This window comes from Bos taurus, chromosome 23 (genome assembly GCF_002263795.3).
Source record: "Bos taurus isolate L1 Dominette 01449 registration number 42190680 breed Hereford chromosome 23, ARS-UCD2.0, whole genome shotgun sequence".
NCBI classification, from domain to species: domain Eukaryota; kingdom Metazoa; phylum Chordata; class Mammalia; order Artiodactyla; family Bovidae; genus Bos; species Bos taurus.
This window is the reverse complement of record NC_037350.1, coordinates 26101200-26118440: the sequence shown is the minus strand read 5'-3', so window position 1 is coordinate 26118440 and position 17241 is coordinate 26101200. Positions and strand designations below refer to the sequence as shown.

Sequence of the window (17241 nt, the reverse complement as noted above, 5' to 3'; positions counted from 1 at the left end):
GGTTGGACTAGTTAGAAAGGAATCTAAAGGAGAGACCCTCACCTATTCGGGCGGCAGCTACTGGAGTGCAGTGAGCAGTGGGGCCTTTGGAATACACAAGAGGGTAATGCTGGCCAGTTCCTCAGTTGTTTCCACAGCACTTGCCTGTTTGCAGAGGGTCCCTATGAGAAAGGAGAAGTGAGGAGGTAGGGAAGAAACCCCAAGTCCCCATATGGGGCACAAAAAATGTTATGGTACAAGTGTGGTTTGGAAAAGAATTTCCAGAAATGAGGCAGAATTAGAGGCGAATAAAGTTTATTAGAGTGAGAGATACCGTTAGAACAGCGGGCCAGCTCAAGGGAGAACTGACATTGAACAGGGGTCTTTAGTCCACTTTTATACCCAGGGTATAAGGAGTGGGATAGGTGTCTTGTGGGTCATTTGCTGATTGGATGAGACATGTGTACTGGGTGTGGGAAGAGTAAAGCAAATACCTTCTCCCTATGGGGTAGGAGGGGAGACAGGTTATACTGCTCAGGAGGACCTGAAATCCATTAATAGTTATGATATAGGGGAGGGAAGGATGGAAAGGGTCTGATTTTTCCATTCTTGCATTCCAAAACCCTTTTGGTTTTATCTGCTTTTTCATCCTTGGGTCACTACATTCATCCCCTGTTTTTAGGACCAATTCTTTGGACCCCTTTGGCAAGCCTCAGGCAGGGGATGTGTTATTTTCTTCCTTCCTGCTGTCCGCAGGTAGACAGGGTTCTGAACAAAGGCACTTCAGTTTAAGTCAGGCAGAGGAGCAGGATTCTCTGAGGCAAATCACTCTGTATGATTATAATAACAAAAGCAATGAAAGCAAGTCAAAGAAACAGTTCCATCATGGAGTCAGAGTTGGCTTCCATGGTTTACTTATTGTGAGGGGGTAGGGGAGCTGATTTAATTATTGTGAGGACTATCAAATCTAAAATCCATAGGGCAGGGCAAGCTGGCAGATTCTATTTGTTTTGACTGCTTCACTTTTAGGGTTGAAATAATTTAGAATAGCACTTTCTAGAAAATACAGCAACCTATAGAATTTTATAATTTTTAAATTAGAAAAGATTTGAGCACTTTATTTAATCAAGAGACTAATCACAGAACTAATGTTCCTTGGGACCATACTTTGAGAATTAATAGCTTGTGGTCATTTAAACTAAGAGCTTTAACACCCACCATTTAACTATAAAGTGAGTTTATCAGCTGGTGTTAGTGGTAAAGAACTCATTTGCCAATTCAGCAGATGTAAGAGACATGGGTTTGATGCCTGGGTTGGGAAGATCCCCTGGGGGAGGGCATGGCGATCCACTCCAGTATTGTTGCCTGGAGAATTCCATGACCAGAGGAGCCTGGTGGGATTCAGTCCATGGGGGCACAAAGAGTTGGCCACAACTGAAGCAACTTAGCATATGTTTACTATAACTCTCTTTGGTCACATTGCTGTTGATTTTACTTCTTTAATCAGAAACCTGTAACTGGTCTTCAGCATGAAGTGTATGTATCACGATGCTTTGGCCTATATAAATAAGAAAAGAGTGAGTTTGTTTAGCAACAGTTGCCTTGGATTTGTGGAGTTAAAAGACTAGGATTTTAGTTCCAGTTCTGGCATCTAGTAAATGCATGACTTTGGAAAATATTAAAATATTATATTTATAACAATATAAATAATCAAAGCCTTACTCCACTCATCTGTAAAATAGGAATTAAGGATATTGATAGCTTTAACATGAAACAATGGGTATTAAGGCATGTGGAATCATGAACACTGAAATACAGATATAATTATCATAGAATTAAGTACTTTTCATAAATTCATTACAATCTTAGAATTTAAAACTTTTTTTCTATGTTGGTTTTCAACTGTTTCATGAAATTTATATAAATGCAGAAATTCTCTGGAGTTTCTGTAACAGGTTTTGGGTTATTATTTTTTTTTAAAGAATAAATCATCAGATTGTGTTTAACAAAACAAAATAAAAAAGAGTACATTGGCTTGCTATGACTATTAATAGACTATAATAAAGTATCACACATTAATTAACCTTAACGACTGAAGTTTATTATATCACAGCTCTGGGGGCAAGAATTGTGATACTAAGGTGTGGCAGGGCAATGCTCTTTCTGAAGGTGCTGGGGAGGAATCTGTTCCAAGTTTCTCTCCTAGCAGCTGGTATTTTGTTAGCAATCTGGCGCATTCCTTGGCTGTGGAAGCAGACTTCAGACTTCACATGGCATTCTCCTTGTGCCTATGTGGATGTCTAAATTTCCCCCTTTTTTAAGGTCAACAGTCTTACTGTATCAGGGATGCTGCTGCTGCTGCTGCTAAGTCACGTCAGTCGTGTCTGACTCTGTGCGACCCCATAGATGGCAGCCCACCAGGCTCCCCTGTCCCTGGGATTCTCCAGGCAAGAACACTGGAGTGGGTTGTCATTTCCTTCTCCAATGCATGAAAGTGACTCCATCTTTAATGACACCTGCAATGACCCCATTTCCAAACAAAGTCATCAGAGGTACTGGAGGTAAAGGATTTCAATATGTAAATTTAGGAAAGGTGGTGAGGGAGATACAGTTTAACCCATAACCTAGAGTATATTCTGAAGGAAATGGGAATCAGAGAAATACAAAAACAGTTTTTATATAATTATTTTGAGAAATTTATGAAAGCAGAGTATAAAGGAGGATCTAGAGTTGGTAGAAAATTGTATTGTTTTGATTTTTAAGGTGGACAAGATTTTGAAAAACATAAGATTCTTGGGAAAAAGCTCGTGGAAAGTCTGAGAGGAACAACTGAAGGATCGAAGTCCAGAGAGCACTGTACAGAATGAATAAAGATGGGTTGGTGTTCCCTGTGAAGAAAGGGAAATACTTCTGTTAATAACACAGTGAGAGAGGAGTAATGGAGAGGTGGAGATTTAGATTTGTTATATTTATTATTACAAAGATGAGATAATTATCTTCTAATTGATTATTGTTAATTTTCTTTTTCAATATGGGAACATGGTCATATATTGAGTATAAGGTGGGAGTAGATTTGGAAGTTGAATGAAGGTAGATTTTTTAATGAATGAGAGGATTACTTGATAGTGCTGGTGTCCAAGTTGTGATAGGTAATCACACACGTAAAGAGGAACCATCTGCTCATATGTGTGGATTTCTATAGCATGTTTAACTGCCAGTATGAGAGATAGGTAATTAGATTTACCCATATTTGGAGGTTTTTTTCAAGTACATGTGATATAAGGGCAATGAGGCCAGAGATTTTTACTCTCTAGTAAGATAATATTTAAAATTATTAACCATGGTAACCACAAAGGAGAGGGTAGGAAGAAAAATCAAGAGCGACTGAAGATTCAGGGGAAATTGGAAGACCCTAATGAGACTGACACACTGGAGTAGCTGAGCAAGCAAGTACAGGACTTTACATTTCTGGTTTCATCTGGATATTCAGCTGTGGATGTCACCTGCTACCATCCTTAAAGGGAGGATGCTGAGTTAGTATTGGATTCAGTTGCAACAGGCAAAAATAAAACACACAAATGGTTTAAAGGTACAAAATTTGTTTCTTACTGGAAGTAATTCAGAAAGTGAGCATATAGTAGTTTCATAAAGCTGTCAAAACTCCAGAATCATTCTATTATATCTTCTTTTCTATCCATATCATATTACATGATCAGAGATATTCTTAGAGATCCACCCATCATGCCACATTCCAGCCATACAAATAGTTAGAGAAAAGAAGAAAATCACATAATTTTCCTTTAAGAACACATTCCAGAGCTGATACTGAATGTAGTTATTTAGTTGACAAGTCATGTCCAACTTTTTGCAATGCCACAGACTGCAGCACTCCAGGCTTCCTTATCCCTCCCCATCTCCCAGAGTTTGCCCAAGTTCATGTCCATTGACTCGGTGATGCCATCCAACCTCTGTCATCCTCTTCTCCTTCTTCCCTCAATCTTTCCCAGGATCAGGGTCTTTTCCAAAGAGTCATACAGAATAATTCATCTTAAAATGCACTGGTCATAATTTAGTCACATTCAGCAGGGGATGCAGAGAAGGCAATGGTACCCCACTCCAGTACTCTTGCCTGGAAAATCCCATGGATGGAGGAGCCTGGAAGGCTGCAGTCCATGGGGTCACTGACGGTCGGACTTGACTGAGCGACTTCCCTTTCACTTTTCACTTTCATGCATTGGAGAAGGAAATGGCAACCCACTCCAGTGTTCTTTCCTGGAGAATCCCAGGGACGGGGGAGCCTGGTGGGCTGCTGTCTATAGGGTTGCACAGAGTCAGACATGACTGAAGTGACTTAGCAGTAGCAGCACGGGATGCTAGGAAATCTCATCTTTCTATTAGACTGTCATAGGCATAGTAATAATTGAGAGACCTTTAACTTAGGAAGAAGGGGAAATTAATATGAGAGGCAACCATCAGTGTGTGTATCAGAGCTTCATCTTAGAATAAACCAATAAAGGAGGAATAAAAAAATGAATTTGTGTCTAGTGGGGAGAACTCTAATCATCGTGGAAGGTTAGGCATATGAATTACAGCATCATTGTATTCTACTCCACCTGGACAATGGTCAGAGGGCCTGAGTCAGAGGACCAAAGTCTAAAAAGTGGTCTTATAACACCAGAAAATGTTTGTTTGGAAAATGTGTAGATGTGGGATCCATCTTTCATGTTATAGAAAGATACATCTCCAGCCACACAATCAAGGAATACTCCCACCCTACAGGGTTTTTCTTTCAGAGTAAGAGAAGTTTCTGGGTATGTGAGGCCCCAGTACTGCCCGTCATAGAGCCTAATGGCCCAGAAACCATTCTGTGGTGACATTATGACCCTCCCATTCCTTTCTACATAATTCCTACAAACTCCAAGGTCCCAGGAATGTGCATTCTGAACCTCTACCTCCCAGAAGTATCTCCCTGAGCTGGCATGCAGCTGACCAAGCACACAGGGAATGGAAGCAAATCTCTCTGGGGAGATGGGAAGATCTTGACATGGTTCTTGCCAGGTTATTCTTCTCCCCTCTTCAGACAGGAAAAGAGCAGGATGGGCAGTGGCTGCATCCAGAGTCAGATTTACTGCAAACATAAGAGTTCATGAGGTTTCTGGGAAGAGTCTCAGTAGGCTTAGGTCAGAGTCTCCCTTCTGTGAGGGCTCCTCTGGCCCTGGGAAGATCCACTTAACACCCGCCCTCCCCATCTTCCCTGGGATTACCCCACAAGGAGCTAGGTCTTTCTTGGATCATTACAGACTCACCAGTCTGGAACTCTTCTTTTCTCCAGTCTGCAAGGAACAAATGAACATAAGAATCCACAATCTGACAGAGTTTCCTGTCTGTCCAGAATACTATGGTAATAAACTCCTTAATTCAAGAATAATGACAACCAAAAAAGAAAAAACAAACAAACCTCTTTTTATATACTTGAACCTCTTTTTACAAGATGATAAATTATGTATGACTTGAAAACCTGTGCCAACCCTATGCTCTCCTCATCCAAAATTCATATAGGATAAATATTTATAATTTATTTAGGTTGTTTGAAAGGAAATATAGGATATGATGAGTCTGACCAAATAATATATTATTCACTCTCAATTCCTCAGATTTTAGCAGATGGTAACCATTCTACCTACAATCAAAAGATAATATTATATGCAATTAAAAACAATAAAACTACTAAAATGTAATATTCTAAACATATTATTATCTGTTAGAATAATGAGTAGTCTACTGGATTCATGAAATAAATCCCTGGAGTTTCCTTGATTTTCAGCAAATCATTTTGCACATAGTAGATGTTCATTTAAAATATCTTTGATAATAGGATTGTCTTCATCAGAACCCGTGTTGCTCACCAGCATATAATGGTATATCCCTCCATACTGCAAAAGAACAAAATAGAAAAAACTTTACTTTTATCCTTGCATGTTTCTTTTACTGTCTTATTTTATTACAAACAAATAAAAGAAATATTTGTCTTTGTTCTATTTCTTCTACTGAATCCTTTGAACTTCCTCTTTCTATCCTATATCCTCATATTCCAATTTTCAAATATGGTGGTAAAAATGATCAGGTGGAGGTTAGATAGAAATATAGAAAAAACAAAGGTGGCGGGGATAGGAGCATGAAGGAAGGGGCATAGAAGGAAGGAAGGAACAAATGAATGAAAGGGGAGAGGAAGAATTACAGGCTGAGTCATTCGTGGCTTGCACTTCAGAGAGAATTTATTGAAAGCATCGATATTTATAAAGATAATGCTTCCAATGCCGCTTTGCTTACGCTAAACATTTTTGTTGTATTTCTGCATTCTATCCCACTATAATAAGGTCAGACTCTAAGAAAAGCAGAACAGTGAAGGTTTCTGAGAGATACTCATTACTCACCGGACTTGAATTGATCCTTCTTCCTCTCTGAAAGAAAATATACAATGATGTATGTATATATAAATAGATTTTGTTAACATCATAAAGAAGATGTGAGTAATGCTATGCATCTGTCAATATTTGTGTCTGAAATTCGCTAAGTAATGTACATTTCAAAAGCAATGAAAGAAATGTCTGAAGTTCATTCCATCTGGAAACTTTACTAAAATTTGAAGAATATAATCTGATATGAAAGGACACCTTGTTGCTGTTCAGTCACTCAGTCGTGTCTGACTCCTTGGGACCCCATGGACAGGCGCATCCCTGTCCTTCACCATCTCCCAGAGTTTGCTTAAACTCAGGTCCATTGAGTCAGTGATGCCATCCAATCATCTCATCCTCTTTCGTTCCCTTTTCCTCCTGCCTTCAATCTTTCCCAGCATCAGGGTCTTTTCCCATGAGTTGGGTCTTTATGTCAGGTGGCCAAAGTATTGGAGCTTCAACTTTAGCATCAGTCATATTGCATCATATTCCAATGAATATTCAGGACTGATTTCCTTTGGAATGGACTGGTTTGATCTTCTTGCTGTCCAGGGAACTCTGAAGAGTCTTCTCCAGCAACACAGTTCCAAGGCATCAATTCTTTGGTGCTCAGCCTTTTTTACTGTCCAGCTATCACATTTATACATGATTACTGGGAAAACCATAGCTTTGACTATACGGACCTTTGCAGGCAAAGTAATGTCTCTAAACAGCATATTTTAATATGCTATTTAGGTTTGTCATAGCTTTTCTTCCAAGGAGCAAGTGTCTTTGAATTTCATGGCTACAGTCACTGTCCTTTTGGAGCCCCAGAAAATAATAATTCTTGAAGTAGGATACTAAAAATAATGTAGAATTACATTAGAAAATAACCATAGAATTTAGAGATATAATATCAATGAAGTTTATTTGACTGACTGAAAAAGATATGTTTAGGACCCTGAAGGAAGAGAAATTTGTTGAATTAACTATTAAATGGTTAAAATAAAAATGAATGTACACTAATAATTTTGGTTGGAAAGAAAAGATGATATAAATTCATGTGAAAATATTTTTATACCTTAGATCACTGGAGATTATGGTCAAGCAAAATGTATCAATATTACATTTGACATTAGTATATGCAAAGTGTTTAGAAGGTCAACAAAAGAGGAAGTTATTCAGCTGCTTTGGAGTCTGAATACTATTCTTAAATTGAAAGAAGATAATATATATATAAAAATGGGGACTCCATCTCAGAGCACATGAGGAAAAATCAAAGTTAAAGGAAACTTCCTATTGAAAGGAAATAATCACATTCTTCTTAGACTAATCCCTTTCATCGCACCAATTTTTTTCACCAACTTTATAATGAAGCTATGAGAGTCAAAAGGAAGATAAAAGAGAAAGAATAAAAAGTAGGGGAGAGAATTAAGAGACTTAATATGGGAGGAGTTCAGAAAGTCAAAGAAAATGGAAAAGATAATTTGAAATTCACAAGAATGCAAAAGAAAGACAGCAGTATGTAAGAGGTGAATGTGAAGAAATGAGGAAAACATTTATCTGGAAACATATCTTTTTTAAAAAGCCATAAAACTTACCAATTTCTTTCTTGAGTTGTTCTGAAAAATATAATGGAAAAATTCGTATAAATTTCAAAGAAAACCAATACAGAAAATGAAAATAAAATTTCCATTGTATAGTAGATAGAAAAGATTAATATAATTTTTTTAAAAAAAGAAAAAGAAACAAAAGTCCTGAAAAATACCAAGGAAGCAAATATTTTTATATTGGAAAAATGGTGAAAATTTGTTCTTGCAGACAAAAAATGTTGCCTGACACTTTGGTAAACAATGAATGTTGCCAACCATGAAGCCATCAGAACTTGATGATGTACCCTGAGGGGATTCAGGATGGAGAAAACAAGATACATGGCCCCAGTATCAATGATGCATATCAAAGGAATAATTTCAGTGAGCTGAGACTCTTGTATTTTGCCAAGTGTAGAAAAGCGTTAACATCATTTACTTGAGATGCCTGTTTTGTTTTTGTTTTTTTTTTAATTATTGTTAGAAGTAGTCTTGATGTGTCCACTACAGTTTTGTTTTGTTTTGTTTTTTCCCCAGTTAAAATTCCTAGATATCTTGAATCCTTCCTTATCTCTCTGTAAGAGTTCCTCAGAACTCTCTGACAGGCTGTATCCCAGGTTTTAGTCCTGAGTAAGGTCCCCAATAAAATAGAACTTGAAACTTTTAGCTTGTGCATTTGTTTTTCAGTCAACAATTTTGGTTTGGTGACCAACAACAGAAGGACCAAAAACAGACTTCTCTGTTCACCTGAACTCCTTCACCTGAACACGAGGACCTTTAGCTTTGGTACCAGATGAAGTTCCCTTGTGCCCGTCTACCTCCTTAGAGTTCCAGATAATTCTGGGTGCATCTTGGGTCTCCTGTTATTAATTGATGTGCCTGAGTTTTAATCGGTGGTATTAAATCTCTGGCTGGAGTAGTAGTTTTTCCTTGAAATTTAGTTTCAAGAAGAGATGCCTGGGTGAAAGACACTGAGAAACTTTTGCTCAATTGAAAGACACTGAGAAAGTTATCCTCAATTGAGATACACTGAAAAGATTTTATCGTGTAAGTATAGAATTTGTACATACAAGTACTTGCTTTGTTGCAAATTAAAGGACATCTCACTATCAAAATGGCCAAATTGAAGCTCTTTTGACATACCCAAATTATGTTTTTGCATGCACAGCTAAAAAAAGCTGGCTTGATGGAATATTTTTTCAGAAATCTGACTTTAAAGGGAAAAAAAAAATCTGCTATGGAGGAACTTGCATTTTTCTCCCTGTGTCTTTGAAATGTAAATGTTCTACCTGCTCTTCTCAGATATTTTTTCTGTGTTTTGAGAGCTTGGTCTCTGTCTTCCAGAAGGTACACATATGGCAAGAATTTGGCAGGCAGTCAGATAGACTAGGATTCTGAGCAATCTTTTTGTCTGGCTATGCCAACTCTTGGTAAGGAATCTGCCTGCAATGCAGGAGACCCAAGTTTGATCCCTGAGTCAGGAAGATTCCCTGGAGAAGGGAATAGCTACCCACTCCAGTATTTTTTCCTGATAGTCTTTGGACAGAGGAGCCTAGTGGGCTACAGTCCATAGGGTCTCAAAGAATTGGACATGACTGAGCAACTAACTACATGATAACTCTCAAAAAATTTGTCACAAGGGGCTCCAACACATAAGGCCTTTGTCATCTTAACCTTCAGTGCATCTGCCTATACAATGATAGCCCTTTACTTAGACAAGTTTTAAGAGTAAACATTTAAAGTCTTGTGAAGATTGCATCCTTTTTGTTCTCTTGTGGAGATACCTTTTGTGTCTTATTGGTGTGAGTTGCTATTAAGATTCTACTTATCAATGGCCAGACAATGAAGTCTTTAAATTGAAGAAACGTTTAAACTGGTGAATTTTTAGAAAGTTCTCACTATGAACAGCTATTTTATTGGCATCTATGGAAAAAAAAAACAAATTAGAAAGTGGATAAAAAATATGTATGAAATGGGTAACGTAAAAACTCACTTAGTTTAACATAAAAAAATTTGAGAAGCCTTATATTTGGTCTCAGCTGCCCATCAATCAGTCTTACAAATGCTAATAAAACATTAGATCAACTTTTAACTAGGTTGATTAATAGAGGAATAAGAAGCTGAAGGAAAATCAAAAAATTTCTTCTCTAATAAGTACAAATTTTAAAGGGCCTCATCCCCAAAAGAGAAATCTTTCCATGGTTATTAAGAAACAGAATTTTAAAAATGAACATTAATGTGATTAAAGCAAAAACTTTTTGCAACACTACTTCAGGTTTGATAGGCCAAAGGAATCCCTTATTGATCCTCAACATGGTGTGCATGCATGCTAAGTCGTTTCAGTCCTGTCAGTCTCTTTGTTACCCTATTGACTGTAGCCTGCCAGGCTCCTCTGCCCAGGGAATTCTCCAGGGAAGAATACTTGAGTGGGTCGCCATGCTTTCTTCCAGGGCATCTTCCCAACCCTGGGATTGAACCAGCATCTCCTTCAGCTCCTGCATTGCAGGCAGATTCTTTATCGTTAAGCCACCATGGAGGCCTCCTCAGCATTAAAGGGCCCCAAATAAGTTTACCTTATTTACCATGGAAGAATAATTACAGAGCTATCTGATAAGCAGTTGGTCACTTGGGGCAAAAATTAGGCCAATTAATCAAGTTAAAATATTGACAAAAGAGCCTTCATCCTTTGGTTCAATCTCTCATTGAGGATGCTGAAGAACTTATTTAAAAAATTGATAATATGGTCAGTGGATAAAAAGAAAACCTTCTGGTACTCTTGGAACACCAAGGCTTGTTAATGGGGTCTTAATGAAAATTAAAGTTAAAGATATAAATTGATATAATTGAGATCAAAGTTTATAAAAATTGCTGTATTTAAATGAGTTTCTGTATTTTAAGATTGTTACATCTCTTTTGCCTGATTATATTGTGGTATAGACATTATGCCTCACTGGGGAGTGCTTCTGGTATTATACCAGAATACCAGTGCTCACTGGTATTATAAGACAAGGCATATAAATCTGTTCCTCAGGAAATATTAATTACATATACTAAAGGGAACCAATAGGGTCACCTGAATGTATACAATGTAAAATAAAACTGAGAGCTAATATTTAAGGCTAATAAAAACAGTAATAGGGATTTTTTGCTGTATGTTTAATTTGTGCACTCAGAAAGAAGATCTTCATTAAATGCCTTGTGCAAATTTTAAGGGATGATAACATTTGAACCCTACAGTTCTAGAAGATAGAAGGCTTGATTTTCAGTTTAGTTGGAAATCTTATCAGTGATATAAAATATCAAGTTAAATAAAATATAGTAAGACAAGTCAATGTTTTAACACCATTTAGGTGGCAGACTGGGCTTCCCTAATGGTTCAGTGGTTAAGAACCTGCCTGCCAATGCAGGAGATGGGTATTCAATACCTGGGTCAGGAAGATCCCGTGCAGGAGGAAATGGCTACCAACTAACTCCAGTACTCTTGCCTGAAAAGTCCCACGGATGGAAGATCATGGTGGGCTACAGTCGATGGGGTTGCAAAACAGTTGGACTGACTTAGCAACTAAATGACAACAACAGGTGGTAGACCTGTTATTTGGGGAATTTAAAGCAAAACTGTAAGAATCAGAAGGATAAATACAACCTACAATGACCTGAGTCTGAACCTAATTAGCTCAAAAAAGTAGAACCTGAAATCAAAGTTAGAGGAAGGGTCTGGGCAGCAGGGAACTGGGGAGGTCTTTTTAAATTCAAATTGGTGGAAAGGCTTCCTCACCCAAAAATCTCATTCACAACCTCCTCAGGGATTTATCAAGAACAAATACGAATCTTAAATGTCTTTTCCACATGAAGTACAGCCTTAATCACCTGAGAAAATAAATTTAACTTATTTCAATTCTTATTTATAAACTAGAAAGTTTACTCCTTATTGCCAAGTTCTGACTTAAATTGAAGAAAGTAGGGAAAACCACTAGATCATTCAGGTATGACCTGAATCAATTCCGTTATGATTATACACTGGAAGTGAGACATAGATTCAAGGGATTAGATCTGATAGACAGAGTGCCTGAAGAACTATGGACAGAGGTTTGTGACATTGTACAGGAGGCAGTGATCAAAACCTTCCCCAAGAAAAAGAAGTGCAAAAAGGCAAAATGGTTGTCTGAGGAGGGCTTACAAGTAGCTGTGAAAAGAAGAGAAGCAAATGGCAACGGTGAAAAGGAAAGATATAACCATTTGAATTCAGAGTTCCAAAGAATAGCAAGGAGAGATAAGAAAGCCTTCCTCAGCAGAAGATATTAAGAAGAGGTGGCAAGAATACACAGAAGAACTATACAAAAAAGATCTTCATGACCCAGATAATCACAATGGTGTGATCACTCATGGAGCCAGACATCCTAGAATGTGAAATCAAGTGGGCCTTAGGAAGCAACACTACAGACAAAGCTAGTGGACGTGACGGAATTCCAGTTGAGTTATTTCAAATCCTAAAAGATGATGCTGTGAAAGTTCTACACTCAAGATGCCAGCAAATTTGGAAAACTCAGCAGTGGCCACAGGACTGGAAAAGGTCAGTTTTCATTCTAATCTCTAAGGGGGCATAGCCAAAGAATGCTCAAACTACCGTGCAACAGCACTCATCTCACACACGAGTAAAGTAATGCTCAAAATTCTCCAAGCGAGGCTTCAACAGTACATGAACTGAGAACTTTCAGATGTTCAAGCTGGATTTAGAAAAGGCAGAGGAACCAGAGATCAAATTGCCAACATCCATTGGATCACTGAAAAAGCAAGAGAGTTCCAGAAAAACATCTATTTCTGCTTTGTTGACTATGCCAAAGCCTTTGACTGTGTGGATCACAATGCTGCTGCTGCTGCTAAGTCACATCAGTCGTGTCCGACTCTGTGTGACCCCATAGACAGCAGCCCACCAGGCTCCACTCTCCCTGGGATTCTCCAGGCAAGAATACTGGAGTGGGTTGCCATTTCATTCTCCAATAAACTGTGGAAAATTCTTAAGGAAATGGGAATACCAGACCACCTGACCTGCCTCCTGAAAAATCTGTACGCAAGTCTGGAAGCAACAGTTAGAACTCGACATGGAACAACAGACTGGTTCCAAATGTGGAAAGGAGTATGCCAAAACTGTATATTGTCACCCTGGTTATGTAAGTTATATGCAGAGTACATCATGTGAAATGCCAGGCTGGATGAAGCACAAGATGGACTCCAGATTGCCAGGAGAAATATCAATAACCTCAGATATGCAGATGGCACCACCTTTATGGTAGAAAGGGAAGAACTAAAGAGCCTCTTGATGAAAGTGAAAGAGGAGAGTGAAAAAGTTGGCTTAAAGCTCAACATTCAGAAAACTAAGATCATGGCATCTGGTCCCATCACTTCATGGGAAATAGATGGGGAAACAAAACAGTGAGAGACTTTATTTTCTTGGGCTCCAAAATCACTGCAGATGGTGATTGCAGCCATTAAATTAAAAGACGCTTGCCCCTTGGAAGAAAAGCTATGACCAACCTAGACAGCATAATAGAAAGCAGAGACAGCTTTGCCAACAAAAGTCTGTCTAGTCAAAGCTCTGGTTTTTCCAGTAGTCATGTATGGATGTGAGAGTTGGACTATAAAGAAAGCTGAGTGCCAAAGAACTGATGCTTTTGAACTGTGGTGTTGAAGACTTTGAGAGTCCCTTGGACAGCAAGGAGATCCAACCAGTCAATCCTAAAGGAAATAAGTCCTGAAAATTCCTTGGAAGGACTTATGCTGAAGCTGAAACTCCAATACTTTGGCCACCTGATGGGAAGAACTGACTCTTTTGAAAAGACCCTGATGCTGGGAAAGATTGAAAGCAGGAGGAAAATGGGACAACAGAGGATGAGACTGTTGGATGGCATCACTGACTCGATGGACATGCTGCTGCTGCTAAGTCACATCAATCGTGTCCGACTCTATGTGACCCCATAGATGGCAGCCCAACAGGCTCCTCTGTCCCTGGGATTTTCTAGGCAATAATACTGGAGTGGATTGCCATTTCCTTCTCCAATGCATGAAACTGAAAAGTGAAAGTGAAGTCATTCAGTCATGTCCAACTCCTAGTGACCCCATGGACTGTAGCCTACCAGGCTCCTCCGTCCATGGGATTCTCCAGGCAAGAGTACTGGAGTGGGGTGCCATTGCCTTCTCCACGATGGACATGACCTTGAGTAAATTCCAGGAGTTGGTGATGGACAGGGAGGCCTGGTGTGCTGTAGTCCATGGGGTCGCAAAGAGTCAGACACGACTGAGCTACTGAACTGAACCAACAATATTTATATTTAATATTTGATTTATGACTAAATTTTAAAATGAAGCCATGAGATCTATAGTTCTGTCAATTTATACGTATGTGTGTATTATACATATGCTATGTCTCTACCTTCAGATAGTATTATCAACATTAAATTATTAAAGAACTCTGTTTAATTAACTTAAAAGTAGATGGTTACAAATCAAATATAAAGGAAACTGGTTCAGATAATTTTAGATTCATGTGATCAGAATTAATTTAATATCAGGTATTAAAATTACTTTAGGCTTTTAATGATATGGACATGGTTTTGGAGTCATCAATATTGAGTATGATACCCTTTTGTACCTAGGTTTACTGTCAGTCATTAAGTTCATGTTATTTCTATTGCAAAGTTTGTCAGCAAGAAAAATAACTTGGCGTAATGATATTTTTATATAGTATAAAATAAAAATAAATGAGATTAGAATTTTCATTGAAATCTAAGAGTAATTGTTTTGGTATGTCTAAAATAGTTTTGCCAGATAAAATTTTAGTTATGATAAGTTAAACAATGGGAAATCACTGAATACTAAGATCATTCATTTAAGATAAAATAATGGAACATTGACTACTAAACCTTTTTACATTTATCTGCTTTGTCTTCTTATGAGAGGAAAACTAATGATGACTTGATTTATTAGACATGTGTTTTGTACCACACTGAGGAAAGAAATTGTGCTATGAGAAGAGGTATATTTCTAGAGGATGTGGAATATTTTTAAGTTTGCCAGTCAAGAAATTCTAGTATGACAAACAGTTCACAATTATGTGCTTGTTGAGTTTCACTAGAGATTAAGGTTTTTAAGGGTTAAGATTATAATATGTGTAATTAAAGTTACTGGGATGACAAGTGAAACATTTCACTATGTAAGGAAAGTAGGAGGTTCAGGAAAAGAAGGTTTGAAAAATGGGGATGTATTTTGTTAAGGGGAAAAACATGATTTTGTCCTAAAGCTGGTTATTCCTAAATGAGGAAGTCAGAGTGTTAGTCGCTCAGTTGTTTCTGACTCTTTGTGACCCCATGGACTGTAGCCCACCAGGCTCCTCTGTCCATGGAATTCTCCAGCAAAGAATACTGGAGAGGGTAGACATTCCCTTCTTCAGGGGATCTTCCCAATCCAGGGATCGAACCCAGGTCTTCTGCCTTGCAGGCAGATTCTGTACCATCTGAGTCACCAGGGAAAAGAGGCTAAATGGGAAAAGGAGGGGCGGGGGAGGGGTTAACTAATGTAGATACAGAAAGTTGTGAAAAATGATTCTGAAAAAATAATTCTGTACATGTTAAGGCTGGAGTGGAATTGGATTTATTAGGTAAATAAATTATGTTCTTGAGGTCGAACTGGGGCAGGACAGGAGTTTTCTCTTTCTGTTAAGAGAATAAAGATTTTTGGAATGTTGAGCTACACTTGATAGCAGATTGTGAATTTCTTTGCCTTCTAAATGTTCTGTATTTGCCTTAAAATATTTTATTGTCACTTTGGTTAGATAAATAAATATTGATTTACAGTTTCTTATGATCCTATTTCGGAGAAGGCAATGGCGCCCTACTCCAGTACTCTTGCCTGGAGAGTCCCATGGACGGAGGAGCCTGGTGGGCTGCAGTCCACGGGGTCGCTAAGAGTCAGACACGACTGAGTGACTTCAGTTTTACTTTTCACTTTCATGCATTGGAGAAGGAAATGGCAACCCACTCCAGTGTTCTTGCCTGGAGAATCCCAGGGACGGGGGAGCCTCGTGGGCTGCTGTCTATGGGGTCGCACGGAGTCAGACACAACTGAAGCGACTTAGCAGCAGCAGCAGCGTGATCCTATATGACCAAGTTTTTTAAAACTTTTTGATACCTTTGACAAACTTACCCAAGGAAAAGACAGAAAAAATTACTATGGCAAGAAAGAAAATAAACCTGGGAAAAGGTATGTAAAATATCTGTACAAGTGAGAGAAGACTTTAGTAAATGGTCAAGGGCATTGGAAGTATGAACCTAAAGTCCACACTGGACCATGCTTTGAAAGGACAATGAAGAAAGAAATATGAAACAAATTCACAAGCAAAACTTCAGGTTAGAATGGGAGACATTCAGAACTGTGAGCCAATAAGTGGCTAATCCATAAAAGTGTTGATTTTGAAAAGTTTTGTGGCTATAAAAGAACATCAGAAATAATTTGCCAGCTTCGTTCTGAAATTCTTCTGCAAAATAAAAAGAGCTATGTAAATATTATTGAAAATAAATGTAAAGAAAATTAAACATATTATATTTGAAATGTACAGTTTCAATGTACATTTCAATTTAATGTACATTGAATTAAATTTAAATGTACATTAAATTAAGTTTAAATGTACATTAAACACATGCCAAAATGAAGCCTGTCTTAGCTCAGTTACATGAAGGGAAGGATGGTAAAGTATAACATGGCAGGGGAAGCGAAAGTGTTAGTAACTCAGTCGTGTCCAACTCTTTGCGACCCCATGAGGTGTAGCCCACCAGGCTCCTCTATCATGGAATTCTCCAGGCAAGAATACTGGTGTGGATTGTGGTTCTCTTCTTTGGGGGATCTTCCAACCTAAGGATCTAACCCATGTCTCCTGCATCGCAGGCAGATTCTTTATAGTGCAAGCCATCAGGGAAGCCCACATGACAGGGAAGGGGGTTCAGATCAACAGAACTGAGCCTGACTCAAAGCAAACATATCAGAAATGTTAAAAATATCAAAACTCCACAAGCACATGGTTAATAATATTCACTAGACAGAAAGGACATCTCTCCCTGGATTGCAAAGGCAAGAGAAATCAAATGAGTGGCATGGGGGAAACTGAAGAGAAAATGAAGATTTCACACTTCAGTTAGATAATGACAATGAGAATAAATTATGGAACACTGAATAGATGTTTGGGTGGAGGA

At 38.2% G+C, this 17241-nt stretch overlaps 1 protein-coding gene across 1 annotated transcript in view; it reads right to left on the bottom strand.

Moving 5' to 3' along the window:
* Positions 1–3561: 3561 nt before the first annotated feature.
* The window catches only part of LOC104969893 (butyrophilin subfamily 2 member A1-like), a 77743-nt gene continuing 64063 nt past the window's right edge, over positions 3562–17241 (bottom strand). Inside the window, exons 28-32 of the mRNA XM_059880601.1 lie at positions 8015–8035; positions 6414–6440; positions 5886–5912; positions 5286–5312; positions 3562–5107 (exon numbers count right to left, since the gene is read on the bottom strand). Coding sequence (XP_059736584.1) covers positions 4584–5107; positions 5286–5312; positions 5886–5912; positions 6414–6440; positions 8015–8035 — 626 coding nt within the window. The 3' untranslated portion in view covers positions 3562–4583. The remainder of the gene's footprint in view (positions 5108–5285; positions 5313–5885; positions 5913–6413; positions 6441–8014; positions 8036–17241) is intronic.